The 16,097-nt window shown below is 39.0% G+C and overlaps 1 protein-coding gene across 1 annotated transcript; it reads right to left on the reverse strand.

Annotated features, from left to right (window-relative positions):
* Positions 1–6,529: 6,529 nt before the first annotated feature.
* LOC147606076 (cytochrome P450 71AU50-like) lies at positions 6,530–15,097 on the reverse strand. Its single transcript, XM_086792896.1, has 4 exons — positions 14,878–15,097; positions 9,477–9,538; positions 8,032–8,829; positions 6,530–7,515 (listed from the first exon to the last, which is right to left on the reverse strand). The coding sequence occupies exons 1-4, from the start codon at positions 15,095–15,097 to the stop codon at positions 6,889–6,891; spliced, it is 1,707 nt and encodes a 568-aa protein (XP_086649022.1). The 3' UTR covers positions 6,530–6,888.
* Between the last annotated feature and the right edge of the window lie 1,000 nt (positions 15,098–16,097).

Consider the following 16,097-nt stretch of genomic DNA (forward strand, 5'->3'; position numbering starts at 1 on the left):
GGGGATTGATTACAGGGGAAGATGCTGGACATCTTGAGAGGCTGGGGAGGTATCTTACATTCTCTCCCACTTGAAAAACGCGAGATGCCCTCATCTCGCAAACTGGGGATAATTTCGCAAGATGCACGAATATGAGACTAAGAGAAATTTTTTAATTAAGATTAACCACCAAGAAAAGTCTCAACGAGAGCAAGACTCAAGACAAGAACAAGATTTCAACCTTATTCATTCTTGGAACATATACAGTAAAGATAGAAGAACTTTTTACACTTTCATAAGCCCGTCCATCATATGGTCACAAAAGCAGCACTCACAAGTTGCACACGTATAAGGTAATTCATCTATGGGATTAATTCGGCCGGTTATTGCAGCACCTATCTCACTGGTATGAGGTGACCTATTAAAAGGAACTCTGAGAGGCAAGCCAAAAACGGGATAAAGGCATATCTTCTGATGAGGAAGAAAACACGCTAGTGAGAAAGAAAGGAGATCGATGGAAGTAAGATTACTGCGGGTGACAAGTAAGAGTTACGACTTATATAAAGAAGGAACTAGCGTAACCTAGAAGCCACCGGGGTATCTTGCCCCCACTGAAGTTTTACCGTCTCTCCATGATTTGGGTTTGGCACAAATTTCTATAGAAGGCATTAAGAACTTTGAGATGAGGAGATAAAAGAAGTTCGTAGGATTCAGAACAATGAGTTCAGAAGTGAGAACCGGTGTTTTGGTCATCAGTTAAAAGACTGCCCGACTCCTTGTCATTCATACGATAATGGTCCATTAGACCGAAAAATTTCCTTCTGAACATTTCTCTACGGGAATTTGAGTTAAGTAAGTTCTCAATTTATCATCCCTTAACTTGATCTACCGTGTCAAGTGTTAACAGTAGCAATTTGACAGCACCATCCACTAATCTCATAGTGATTTGCTGAAATCATTAATCATCATTCTAGTTATGAATATCATCACAGGAACTCGTCCCATTCATCCTCATTGTGCTTTCGCTCAGGTTATTATATTTCAACTAAATTTTAGAAATCATCATTTTTCAATCAGAATCCAATTCAATTCATGAGTTCTCAAACAGAATTAAAAATCATATCAACCACATTCGAATTCATTTACTGGATAGCATTAATGCTTATAATTTCAAGTCTTAGATTTACTCGTATATACTACCAGTAAAGAGCTGCAGTTATACCCTCGGTATAAACGGGTAATCATGATACTTGGAACTATAAGATAGATACCATCATGTCTAGGTCTCAAGCAAGTCAAGGTTCCATACAATTGCGGTACTTCCATTTGAAGACCCAATTACTAACTTACGAATTTTCAGTTTGAATATCAATTTGTATGAATTATATCACACAATTACAACCTTTTTGTGCTTCTTGATGGATTGATGCTATTGGCCCGTAGGAACCTTAATTGGACTATAATCCCAAAATTTCTGAAAATCTAGACCCTTAGGCTAAGGTCCTTTATACCCATTTCCAATTAATTCCAATTGCACATTGGAAAGTTCTTTTTGAATTTCTGTTTCAAGAAAATTCATTTTAATAATATGAGAAATTTTTATATCTAAAAATATTCAAAATCTGAATATTCTCTCTCTAGAATATTTTCTCTCTCTCTATGATAAAACGGTTAGAAACAAGATCTTTTATATTTCTAAAGAGAGAATTGATTACAGGGGAAGATGCTGGACATCTTGAGAGGCTGGGGAGGAATCTTACAACATTACATTATAAAAAAAGGTTTCTTATTACATAATCTTGTACAGAGTCTTTTGATTTGTACAATCTACCTAAATATGGAATCAATTATTCTTCCAAATAAACATCATCTGGGTTACCTTCGAAAGGAAGGAGTGATATCCATGTTCCAATGGTATTATACATTACCTTTTCATGGGTATCATCAATTAATAATGTATTTGTGGGATCATAGGGATGTTTGTTGGATATCCTCAAGAAGTAAAACAAGTTGGGTGATAATTAAAATTCAAGTTCAACTACTCACCACGTTACCCTGTTGAGCTCATTGGATATCCACATCGGTGGACCACTACCTCGTGTTTGAGCCACTCCCAAGTCTCAGCTTCGTTGTGCTACTTGCAGTACTTATTATTCTCTCAAGCTGTTAGTAGGAGCGACCTACTACCCTTTCGTACAACAAATTACAACATGTATGAGATATGAAATCACGATGACAAATGAACTAGGCTTGCAAAAAATGGCAAAGACAAAGCTTACAAGTCATGCGAGCTAGCTTACCTTTCCTTCAGATCCATAATTCGTCGCACTGTCCTTTAATATTAGTTGACTCGCATGTGCCCCCTTTTGCTGAGGGTGTTATCCTTCCTGGCCTCTTTCTTTGCCTTCCTTCACTCCTTAATAGTGTAATTGGCAGGAATTTGTGAACCATCTTTCAGGCACCTTCTTACGTGATACCTTCTATTACTGAGGATCTTTATCTGATTCATGTGATTCCTTGTCTACTCGTAGAAAAAACGCATGTGTGGTGGGTTTGGGAGCTGCTCATGCATGCACCACACCACATACATGAAATCTCTATCCTTATGCTCTCCCCATGGTTTAAAGGTATATTTATAGGTTTGGTAATAGTACCCTAGGTTTGTTGGGATGAAAAACACCTAGATATGACAAATTAGAGTAAGAATTGAATGCACTTAGTGAATTGGTTTACTTTTCATGTATCCCACAAGATTTATTAGCATTTGTTGGCAAAATAAAAGTTAACGAGGGGCATGCCTTCATTGTTGTGCGGATGATCTAGCCGTGGAGATCTATTGTTGATTTGTTGGAGTTTGATGATCTGCAATCACTAAACTCATAGAAGAAGGTAGGATGCAAGCAAGATCAAGTGTCACCCCAAATTGGATATAGTGCTCTTGCTGCTCTAATTTTGTTTTTTCTCTTAAAAAAAAAAAGTTTTTAGATAATTTTTGCTGTTTTCCTTTTTTATACTTGGTATAATTTGTGTATGATGCTCCCTTTAATTTAAAATCTAGTGGTTATTTATTAGGGAGTTAATGTGGTTAGGGGTAAAAAAGTAGGGTTTATATGGGCAATCCCCCTTCCTAAATCACATCACACCTTGACTTCACTCAGCAATTTGTAGGCCTTTTTTGGCCATCCTTTCCATGTTGACTCTAATCCAAGGACTTAAGTGGTGGTGGTGCACCTTGCTACTGCTAGATTTTTGCTATCCAATTGCAAAAGTAGCACGGTACTTTCAGAAGAATAGATTAGAGAGATTGTTTCACCAGCATTTCTTGTGTGAGATCGTTCTTGGAAAGATGACGGAGATGGTGGAATTCCAGATGTGGAGGCGACTGATAGATTTCTTTCAGGAAAGCATGGTGTAATCTTGGAAGTTGAGGCTTCATTATCTCTAGCTTCTATAGTGGTTGGTACATGAAACTTTTGATTGGTTTTTAGGGATCCAAACCTTTTTGGTGGCAGTGATGATGTTGTTTTGAATTTCTTTCCCTTGGGGGCCTTGGGAGCCTTAGAATGTTGTGATGATGAGATTGAGGCCTTGAGTGTAGTGTGAGTACTTAGGTAGAGGCTCTACACTTTATTGGGTTTAAAACCAGGGTGATTGGTTTTGTTTTGGGAATCCTCATAATATCCTTGACCTGCTAAAAGATCAATGAGAATCCATTGAGAGTTAATCTGTCGTACATGGATATTTTTCACGGTTATTTCTCCTTGTTCTTTTTTGTGGTGTTTGTCTATGTTTTTTCACGGTTATTTCTCCTTGTTCTTTTTTGTGGTGTTTGTCTATGTGGAGAAATTTTTGAAACCTCTTAAAATCTGGTCCTAGAAGATGAATCTTGTGAACTACTAGGTGAGATGGGCGCTAGTGGGTTGGAGGAGGTGGCAATATGTTTTCATGATGTTGATGCTTCCCCATAGTGACTCTTCTTTAAAGTGGGTTGTGGTAGTTGTTTTGAAAAGATACAGGGGAGAAGAGAGCTTGAGCTCTTGCAAGCACACACACTCACAAAACCCTAAAAGAGAACACATACGGTGAGAGGCTGAAAATCTTCTTCTTCTTCACACAACACTCAACACACCATATACAAATAGAACGTACTCAACACCCTCAGCAAAAGGCGGCACATGCGAGTCAACTAATATTGAAGGATGGTGCGACGAAGTATGGATCGGAAGGAAAGGCAAGTTGGCTCGCATGACTTGTAAGATTTGTCTTTGCCATTTTTCACTAAGCCTAGTTCATTTCTCATCGTGATTTCATATCTCATGCATGTTGTATTTTGTTGTACAAAAGGGTAGTAGGTCGCTCCCTAACGGCTTGAGAGAATAAGTACTGCAAAAGCAACACAACGAAGCTGAGACTTGGGAGTGGCCCAAACACGAGGTAGTGGTCACCGATGCGGATATCCAACGAGCTCAGCAAGGTAACTTGGTGAGTAGTTGAACTTGAATTTTAATTATCACCCAACTTGTTTTACTTCTTGCTAACTTTTTTGTATTGAATCACTATTTAACACAAGAAGACAATGTTGAAAGTGACAGTGATGATAAAGGTGGTGGCACACGTGGTGAAGATGTGGGCAAAGATGAAGATGAAGACAAAGATGATGCACAAATTTAAATAAGTTTTTGATGTCTTCATCTTTTTTCATTTATGAACATGAACACCTTATGTAATTTGCAACAACTATGAATGTAATTTGCAATATAATCCATGACATTGTATTGCAATTATTTTTTATGTTTTATGTGATTAAGTTTTTTTTAAAATGTGATTAAGTAGTGTTTAAATAATGTGATTTTTAAAAAAAGTCAAGGATAGAATAGGGGAGAGATTTGGGGACACAAGTCACCACATCTCTCTCCCATTCTTTCCCCTTTTTTTTTGCAGATAGCCTTCGGCCACACTGCTATAGGTGTCGCTATAGTAGTGTGTATAGCCTTCGGCTATAGTCATGTGCAGCTATACACACTGCTATAGGTGTCGCTATATACGCAGTTATAAACACAGCTGTAGCTGCATGCTCATAGCCACGTAAATGTTTTTCCCATAAATAGTTTCTTTTACATTTGTGCAAATCTAGACGGTGTTGTGCTCTTTGTTTGTTGTGGTGTACTCATGCCTTATGAAGTACTCGTGGATCAAGTCCTATAATAGATATTGCCAGAAGAGGCTTTGCACGGGCCATGATTGTGCTTGACTTCTAAGCCATGTCCACACTGCCATCACATAGAGGGTTTGCCTTTGTATGCTTTTCAAACCATTATAACTAGGTTTCCTTTTGATTGGTTGGTTGCACCACTTCACTTGACATTGAGTGATCAATTGGATTATGCTTCAGAGATGTGCTTCTATGCTTCTACTATATGCTACCTACAAAATGTAGAATTTCCTCTTCTCCTACTTAGGATCAAAGAGGAGAGATATGGCAAGCTAGGTGCTCTAATACCAAATTGTGAAATTGGGGTTGCTCCTCTCTCTCTCTCTCTCTCTCTCTCTCTCTCTCTCTCTCTCTCTCTCTCTCTCTCTGTAAATGAGCAAGAAGACATGATAGCGAGAAAGGATAGACCATATAGAAGCTTATTCCATTATTTCATTAGAGAGTACACACGATTATATTTTGATGTAGATTGGGATTGTATCCCTTAATATATGTGAATATCCCTTGACGTCTCTATGCCCCATGTACCTCTTCACATCTCTTGAATTCACATTGTCTTAACCTTAGTCCTCATCAAGGCCTTACAATTTAGACCATTATAATTGATAATCATTACTAGGTAAAATTATATTTTAGACCATTATAATTGATAATCATTACTAGGCAAAATTTGCATTACACACACTTTATCACACTACTTTCAAGAACACTTAAATCTGTCAATGATGTAGGAAACCAAAAACAATCTCTTTGATTTTCTTTTAAATTTCAGATATTCCCTTAGTGTCATATGATAAAGCTAAAGAAAATACTGATTTTCGGGACAAATTTGCAAACTCTTTTACCTCTTACCCCTTCATAAACGTTTTTGCCTCTTACCTGTTACCCTTCATAAACTCTTTTACCTCTAACTTACCCTTCATAAATGTATCTAAACTAAATAAAATCTAAAAAAAAACTCTTTAGGGTGTGTAGGCTTACGATCTCTTACCTGTTACCCTTCATAAACTCTTTTACCTCTTACCCCTTCATAAACATTTTTGCCTCTTACCTGTTACCCTTCATAAACTCTTTTACCTCTAATTTACCCTTCATAAATGTATCTAAACTAAATAAAATCTAAAAAAAACTCTTTAGGGTGTGTAGGCTTACGATCTCTGACAGAGTCTTAGATGTGCGCACCAAACCGTTGTCATGCAAAGTAAAATGTGTTGAAAAAAGTATAGTAACACATGATATATGATCAAAAATTAGCAATGATACATAACACCACATATCTATGTTATATAATGTGATTGATCAAATAAAAAGATAATATACAAAACATATGATATGGGATCAAAAAATAGTAAGAGTACATGATATGGGATCAAAAATTAGTAAGAATATATAGTACATAATGTGATTGTCAGAGCAAATAGAAAGATAATGTGATTTAAATAACGCAACTAATTCCTAGTTGATGAGAGGACTCCTCTCAGGGCCCCATATGCCCTTTTTACAAACACCACACACCACACACACCCACAGAAAACATTACAAGATAGTATCATTTGGAGTAGCGAACGGGGTTTGAACCCATAACCTCGGGCATATCAATCAAACACCTTAATGGCTACAACAAACCTTGGGCACAAGTCAAAACACTATGTATACAGATGGTCGAAATTAGAAGATCATAAGAGGCAACACATTACTCATGCCATATGGAGTACTCGTGGATGAAGACGTGTAATAGGTATTGCCAGAAGAGGCTTTGCACGGGCCACGACTGTGCCTGACTTCTCAGACATGTCCACACTCCCGCCAGTCATGAGCTTCCAATCAAAGCAGTGTACAAGATTTGAAATCGTGAGCTCCACTATGGGCAAAGCTAAGGGCATGCCAGGGCAACTACGCCTTCCTGCTCCAAAAAGCAATAGCTCAAAGTGCTGCCCTCGCACATCAACCATGGTATTATTCAAGAATCTATCAGGTATGAAGGTGTGTGGATCTTGCCAAACACATGGGTCTCTTCCTATTGCCCATACATTTACTAGCAATCGTGTATCTTTGGGTATGGTAAATCCTCCCACTTTGCAAGCTTCTGTTGACATGTGTGGTATCAAAAGGGGAAGGGGAGTGTGCAAGCGTAGTGTTTCCTTCACCACAGCCTTCATGTAGGGTAGGTTGTGTAAATCGGATTCCTCCACCAAGCGTTGGGTTCCCACCACACTATCTATCTCAGCACGAACCTTTTCGAGAGTTTGTGGATTCACCAAGAGTTCTGACATTGCCCAATCCACAGTAACAGAGGATGTGTCGATACCGCCAGCAAGAAGCTCCTGTAATTAACACAACATCAACAAGTAAGTCCATCTTGTATATGTAATAATATACCCAAAGTACGTATATGTAATAATCTACCCAAAGTTGCATGAAGGCCATAGATGCATTTGTAAAGAGGAAGCTAGCCGGGCATGCAAGAAGAAGTTCCTGAAGCCAATGTTTGTCAAGAGGAAGCTAGGGGCATGCAAGAAGAAGTTGCTCAAGCCAATGAGGTGATAGCTCAAGTGGTGAAGGTGTTTGCCTAAACCCTAAACCCTTCTTGGTGCTTCCTTGGTGGCATGGCCTACCGGTAAATAATTAAACGCATATGGGCGGTGGAAAATCAATAACTACGAGAGGATCTTGGGCCTACGGCCAGTCGAAAAAAGAAGATGAGTTCCTCAAATGGAGAACATGCACCTACCACGTTGTGATGTTGCCGTACACTATGATGCTCGAGAGTGGCATTGAGGTTAGGTTTTTTTAAACGACAAAAATTGCCTACTACTAATAATTCGCAAAAAAGCAATTACCAACAACACGGTTTTGATGTCTACTCGCCGCAACGACTTTGAGGACAACAAAATGTCTAGGAAGTCTTGTGGACCACTATCTGCAGCCTTCACGGTGCAGTCCTGACGTTGGTGCAGCAACCCCTCTAAGAGAATATCAGCGAGCCGGTGCAGCTCGTCCATGCTGCGCTTCAACTTGCCATCTAGGAATCCTAGGAAAGGTATAACATCACCAATGACAGGCCTTTGGAACAAAACAGTAGCTTCATGGATGAGATCTTTCAAGGCTCTGCCCAGCTCAGCGTTGGCGACATCGGACAAGCTCTTGCTAACGAGGATGCGGCATATGATGTTCTCTATCATATTCTCTACACACTGTGTGAGATTCAAAGGGGTCGACGCATGCCCGTGCTTTGCGAGCTGCTGCATGAGAACATTTACCTCTTGGGTTCTGATAGGCTCGAACTGGCGAATCCTAGCGACAGTGAAGAGCTCCAGGCTACAGAGCTTTCTCATTGCTCTCCAGTGGGGGCCATATGGGCCCAAGGAGAGTGCTGTGTCCTGGCCATACTCCAAGCGCCGCGAGATTTCCAAAGGCGGCCGGCTTGCAAAGGTTCTGTCGTGGGTGCGGAGAAACTCTTTGGCGAGTGCTGAACTAGACACAACTACGGCATGCATGGAACCCAATCTAAGGTGGAAAAGAGGGCCATACTTGTGTTGGGCAAGGCGGGCGAGTGAGCGGTGAGGAAGCTCCCCCGCCAAAAGCAGTAGGTTTCCGATGATGGGCAAAGGGAAGGGTCCCGGAGGAAGCTGCGAACACTACGAACACCAATATAGTATAGCAATAATACCACCACTATCATCACAATTGGCATGGCACTCGATGCCCATGTATCTTCCATGCTACGAGTTAAGCTTAATCTATGGCCTGCTGCCGACACAGACTACAGCTCGCAGTCTCTCGTGTTGTCGACTACATCAGTAAGCCATGTCCACTTTATATGCCTGCCCCGAGTCTCCTCAAATCTTATCCCGAATAGGTACCAGGCTACAAGCTGTTTGTCATGCGAGACACGACCAACGAAACGAAACGTAAGTAACGTATCATTGACTTTATCTGCAGACAGCCCGAGGAAAAAAAACACATATTTTTCTACTAATTTAAACTGATGCTTGATTTTCAGTGCATGCCTTTATGGAGTCAATACACAACTTGACTTTATTTATTACAGGTAACCAAAAGATCACAGTATTGTCTCTAACGGGTGCCCCTTCCGGTTACCCCTCACCAGTACTGGTGCACTTAATGAATTGATTTGACGTTGAAAAGCTAGCTGAATGAACTGCTTAAGTAGAGGGTAGGGATTTGGACTCTGGAGTAACTCAAATGGCTGGGCGACTGCTCTGAAGCTGTCTTTTCACGTTCAATCATTTCACCTTTCTACTGCACCCAATCACATCATTACCGGAAGGGGCACCGGTTGGTGGAGCCAGGATAGCTGGATGAAATCCATAATGCGACCAGGCCCTATGCAGACAACCAGATACCACGTGATAGCTTGCAGAGGTTTCAAATCAAAAGTCTAACCACTCTTAAAGCTCATAAATACAAGATATATTAATAGCTATGCTTGCTCAAATGTTTTTTTCATTTTTTGTGTGTATGTCTAAAGAGTTCCTACCATATGAACCACTCCACAATCCTTAAAACAATAGAAATAGATTTAGTCCACATCGACACTCAACATGCAAAATTTATGTAAATATCCTTAGTCTTGACAAAAGAAAAATAAAAAACAAAGACTTTGCTATGACTTACCAAAAGGTTATGATAGTGTCTCCGTAAAAAGCACTGACACAACGACATGCTAGCTTTCACAAGTTTCAAATCAAAAGTGGGAACCACTCTTCATAAGACTCATAAATACAAAGCTATTTTAATAGCTATGCTTGCCAAAAAGTTCTCACCATAAATAACTCAGAAGTCAGCATTACAATCCGCAATGTAATATCCATAGATTCAATCACCCTCTACTCAAGGATTTACGTTTGCTTTGCCTTGGTTTTGGAGAGTTGTCTCTTCAGAAGCCTCTTGAAACCCATGTTGTTATTGATTGGGAGAGATAATCTTGCTACCCACAAAAGGAATGCAAATAGAATAATCGTTGTAGCTGGTTTACTCTTCTATTACTTAGTTGAACATAAAAAAACGATCCTCTCAAATTACCCACAATAATAATTATAAAAGGCCATATATAAGATGAGAAAAAAACTCACCATTACTCTTCTAAAAATCCACTTCAAAACTTTGGTAAACCGGCGATAAGTAATGTTCCCAAAGATCCAGAAGTATACAAGTGGTAAGTTTGTTCAAGCTATAATCAATAACACTATACTAAAAAAAGTGAATTAAATAAGCACAAATCTTTTCATTCCAATAAGAATTCAAAGATAAAAAAATGAATAACAAATATGGTCCATAACTTAATAATCCTCATAAAGGTATTTACATTAAAGACAAGACTTGCACATTAAAATAAGCTTAAAACTGCTTTCTAAGTTATTCAATCTTTGCGCTCTAACAGTAGAGAGAGAAGAGTTTATTATTAAGATTCCACATATTAAGATAATTAAATAAATGAGAATATAAGTATGCATTCTCTAAGATTTAGCTTCAAGCCATTATAATTTTCCATACTTTAAAGTAGTCTTGCAAAATCAAGTAAAGGATGTGAAAATTTTAAATACATAAGCATACTTATTTCCACTAGATAAGTAGATTATCTTAATAATGTAATTTATTAAAAAAACACCAATTTACATAACCATAAGCATACTTTAAATCCATAAGCATACTAATTTATACTAGACAATTAAATTATCTTAATAATGTAATTTATTAGAAACAACACCATTCATCCTATTCAAAATGGTATATTAGACATATTATGAACTCTACATATGTCATCAAGATGTTAAAGCCTTGATTTCTATCACTGTATAAAAGAGACCATCATTATAGGTACTCATATATGAGTACTTAAGGAGCATGCGATAAAAAGTAACACATCACTACAACACAATGGAGGGTTAGCCAGGCAACAATGATAGAATGATAGTCGAGTGAGCCATGCTCGACTATCGATCAGGCTAAAGTCGCGACATTAGCTAGGTCATTAGTTGGGCCAATAATTAGGCGATTAGTTGGGATAGTAGCCAAGCTAGTAGCTGGGTCCGTATCCCACTATTAAAAAAAAACAGAGAGAAAAAATAAGGGTGCTTTAGGATGGCGTGCTTTAGGAGAGACAGATTCTTGTTTGCTTTGCTCTAATGTTGTATCCCATCATTTGACTAGCAAAATATTTGTAAAACAAATCAAAGAAGCATCTTTAAGTAACCTACCAACATTCAATCAAACTTATAAAAATGAAATTAGAGATGGATCATCACACCTTGTGGCCCGTAGTCTTCTTTTTCTTGCACCACTGCATTCAGCCACCAACGAGTCTACCACTTGCTGATTCCTTTCTCTCTCTCATTGGCATATTCTTTAAGTTTTCTAGGTGCTTTTGAAGATTTTGTGCCGTTCTCTTATAGTAAAGTTGTTGTTACAAAATAAAATGAGCGAAAACATTTATAACAACATCCAATATACCTTGTACGACAACGAATTACAAAATGCCACATGGAAGATACCATTGATCATCAACGATCCAGTGAGAATGGGCCACATGTCACTAGCCGTTGGAGACAATGAATGGAATTGTGCCACGTGTCCAACAGTCTGTCAGGCATATATAGAGATGTGGGACCACATTATCCATTTTCGACTTCCATAGACCTCCATCCTTGCGTGCGACCATGACATTCGTAGGCGTAGTTTCCACGTGCCTTCAGGTGATCTAGTGCATTCTTTTTGCTTCTGTAAACGGTGCAAAGGGATCAATAGCAGCGTGCGGTTTTGCCCCTATCGTGCCGTGTGGTCAACAAGGTAGAGTTGAGTCGACAATGTTGTGTGGGCCCTTCCTTGAGTTTGTATAGAAATTACAATACTACCCGATTTTGTATGTGGCCATTGACTTCGATCTGTGCTTTTTACCTTCCATATGGCACGATTGTATCCAAAGCACAATGCCATTTTGCACCCTTTCGCGCTGCAGACATCCTTGTATATGGGTGACACATCCGGTTCTTGATGCAGTTTTTGAACCTTTCTTAAAAACTATCAATGACACTTTGGAATGGCTATGGAAAGTATTGTTTTTTGTTGCATTCACTCATATTTGTCACTATTTCACAATAGCTAGGGAGGGTACTCTTGTTAGCCGGTACTGTTGTTGGCGATCGGTCCGTTATGGCGTGAAGTTATCAAAAGCATCAATTTGTTTTGCCCCCTATCGTGCCATTGCGGACAACAGTGTAGGGTTGAGACAACATTTCATAGCCTTTCCTAAGGGTGAATTATAGTTTTTGAAAGAGGTTTGCATATAGTGATGTCTAATGCTTGCATGTGAATGTGTGCTCAACCAATAGGCGAATTCATCTTTCTTAATGGAGTAGAGAGCTTAACAAAAAGTTTACTTTTTCTTTCTTGATAATGTTTATTCCTAAAGATTACTATATTCAAATGTTTTGCTATTGTACTAGTTTGTTTCATTCACTTTGTTCTAGAGTTTTGCCATCCATCAAAGAATTCTACAATAGAACGCCACTTTCCAATGTCCACCCGCATCGTCATCATCTTGCTGTTCCTCTTTCCCTTGTCGACGGGCTGTGGTGTAAGCCCAACGGGGCGTGCCGTGATAGACTCAGCCACGTATCCAAAAGATAATGATAGAGAGAGAGGTATATTTGTCACCATTTTACAATAGCCAAAGAGAGAGTACTTTTGTGTGCCTTTTTGAAACCACTGGCCATAAACACTTTCTTTATTTCTTCTTGTTTGAGGGTCTTCTATTAATCTTGAAAATACTTTGACTATTATTGTAGGGTTTCTCAAATATTTCTCAGTGTGCAATAATCTATGGCAAGGACAAAGAAAACTGCAAGAAAAGTATATATTGAAGATCCAAAGATAGCACAGGTTACTTCTACACCCAATCCTAAAGAAGAAAGAAAGTCAAGATTTTTTTATATGAAGAGGTGTTTTTCAAAGATCAGGAAGGCCCAAACTGACACTCATCATCTTATCCCAAGGGCTGCCTTCATCCGTGTAGTAAAGCAAATATGTGACAGGATTGGTGTCTTGACTAAAAGTAATACCCCATACAAAAAGTGGTAAGCATATACATTGTGGTGCTTGCAAGAAGCATTTGAAGACTTTATTATAGATTTCATGAATGATGCCTATATTACTTCTGCACATGCACACAAGGTCACTTTAATGAACAAGGATTTCTTAGTGGTGAGAGCAAGCTTAGGTATAGATTTGATAAAGTTCTCAAGCCACTTCCCACCATAGATACAGGGCCTTTGATATCTTTACAATTCCTCCTAAGAGGTCCCGTAAAGTTGAAGGGCCTACTATTGAAGATGTTACATATGAGTATGAAACAAGAAAAGCACTTGACCAAAGAGAGATGCTTTTCGAGATGGAGGATAATTTTTACAAAGAGGAAGTTAAGAGACTTGGTGGCATGAATTATGATAGAATGGGCAAGGTATATGGTCAAATGATTATCAATGTCTCCTCCAACCCTGAGATTGAATATTACTTGAGCATTTCACCTAAGGAACAAAGTGATGTTAGAGAAGATAGATATTGAAATATCTGACTCTATAATATTCTGTTGCATGAGGTAATCATCATTCTTTAGCTATAGTTTTGTCCTTTTCTTTTCTTTTGCCATACTTAATATTGTCTTTGATTACAGGCATACATTTCTACAATGCCCATAGAGATTTCAAGAAGCAGCATATTTGTGGTTGATCCTCTAATATTAAGTGATATCTTTTCAAAGATAGGATCAAATATTGAAGTTTTTTTTAGGGCATATGATAGCCTGAGAAACTATTATATATTCATCCCATATAATGAAAGGTAGTATTTTTTATTAGTTTTAAGGTAGTGTTTTTAATAGTTTTAAATTCATAACTCATGTGAGTAGATATTTTCCTACTATTATTTTATTTGCAATCACCATTGGAGTCTTATACTCATTGATGTTTTCAATAGAGAGGTTACTTTCATGAACTCCTTAGCTGGTATCCATGGTCAATGCAAAATGTAAGTATCTCTTTTCATTAATTACCATTATTTTCTCTTTTCATCAACTATCACAATTTTGTTACAAACATTGCACCTATTTGATATGCTCTTTATTGCAGTGCTTGCAAAATTGTATTAGCATATTTAGAGAAGAATTATTAAGATCTTGTAGATCTAGAGAAGCCATTCAAGTATGTTCAGCAAGAGGTATTGAGAATTTAGTTTGGATGTTTCTTTGTTTGAAGATGGATTTCTTCTAATTACACTATTATTTCAGGTTCCAATTCAGTCTGATGTTACTAGTTGTGGATGGAGGGTGATTGCTGTTGGAACTATATATATAGATGTGCTCTATATATAGATGGGTCTCCTCTATATATGCTCAATCTCTGATGAGAGTAGAAACCTTATGACAATTTCAAGTCTGGCGTGTGCTCTTAGGTTGGCCTTGAGACGAATCGCTTTTCCTAGCACGTTTTCTTTCCATGTATCCCAAGCAAATCAAAAATTGTTGCGACAATATGCAAGGGCAACATAATGTCACCGAAGGGGACAAGAACAAGACTGGCAGCCACTAAATGTCTGAATAAGGCGGCGACTGGCAGCCACTAAATGTTTGAATAAGGCGGCTGCCTCAATTTGAAGGCGGCTGCCTCAACCTTTGCGATGCCGTTTGAGAGATGCACCCACAATGAAAAGTGACAAAAGCAACCTTTGCGCAATCCTGGGGTTCAACCGATGGAGAACAAAAGCAACCTTTGCGCAACCCTGGGGTTCAACCGATGGAGATGGCCTGCCCGTGGCTATGACTGTGATAAATTTAGCGTGCAGTGGTCTAGCTTCTCCATCTGAAGCAGATCCCAAAAGCAAAACGGTCATTGGTCGGGTCAGACTAGCGTGACATCTCGTCCGTCGGAAGATCAGAAAAGAGCGGTCGGGCTGATCTGCTGTGACGTGTGAGAGCGCATCCACCTGACCAGGCTGCTTTCAGAACCCGCTCTTTCATCCGCGTAATGTGCTTTTGCTGTGAATCGGGCTGATCTGCTGTGACGTGTGAGAGCGCATCCACCTGACCAGGCTGCTTTCAGAACCCGCTCTTTCATCCGCGTAATGTGCTTTCTTCTGTCGACGTTGCATGGCCGCTCTTGATCGTCTCGCTGCCGTGTTTCCTTCTTGTGCTTGTGTTTCGAAACACCTTCATCCTTCTTAGAGTCTCTTTCTGGGGTAAGGAGATGCTCCGGCGTGCGCACCTCCATAGCCAGGACAAAGAACCGTGGGTGGAAAGCTTTGCAGGCCTTAGGGTTACTATATATATAGATGTGCTCTATATATAGATGGGTCTCCTCTATATATAGAGCACATCTATATATATAGTTCCAACAATTGCAAATGCCCGTAGAACAATAGATTTTAAGTTGTTAAAACAACAAGTCAATGTAAGAAAACTAGAGAATCCTTTGCATTACTCTTAATGTATTTGTACATTATTTGTCTTAGAACGCCAATTTTTTTGGTAGTGCAATAAATACCCCGAATCTTATATTTGGTGGATAAGAGAGAGATGTATTGAGATAATATTGGACAAAGCAATTACACCTGTAGATCCTGACTCCCCTCCTCTAGGAGATATAGGCTCAGAGAAAAGGGATGGAGAAGAAGCTAAAAAGACATAAAGGCAAAGGCAAGGGGTTGCCAGTGCATTCTCCTTTAAAATTTGAGAAGATCCAAAAAGCCTCAAAGGAAACCATTGCAAAGAAGTCCTCTGCAAAGAAGACATCTCAGCCAAAGAGGACCTCACAAAAGAAATCTCATGCAAAGAAGCCCTCTCTTTAGAAGCCCCTCAACTTTGGTGCTGTTCTTGCTTAAGGACAAGAGGAAG

This window comes from Cibotium barometz, chromosome 58, assembly GCF_041138505.1.
Source record: "Cibotium barometz isolate CiBa-2024 chromosome 58, ASM4113850v1, whole genome shotgun sequence".
In the NCBI taxonomy this organism is placed as follows: domain Eukaryota; kingdom Viridiplantae; phylum Streptophyta; class Polypodiopsida; order Cyatheales; family Cibotiaceae; genus Cibotium; species Cibotium barometz.

Excerpts from the sequence above, each read along its gene's own strand:
- LOC147606076 (XM_086792896.1), bottom strand. The coding sequence starts at position 15,097 with ATGACCGTTTTGCTTTTGGGATCTGCTTCAGATGGAGAAGCTAGACCA. Across the intron at positions 8,830-9,476 it reads ACCAACCGGTGCCCCTTCCG|TGTTCGCAGCTTCCTCCGGG; the intron begins GTAATGATGTGA and ends TGGTGTTCGTAG. Across the intron at positions 7,516-8,031 it reads ACATCAAAACCGTGTTGTTG|GAGCTTCTTGCTGGCGGTAT; the intron begins GTAATTGCTTTT and ends TGTTAATTACAG.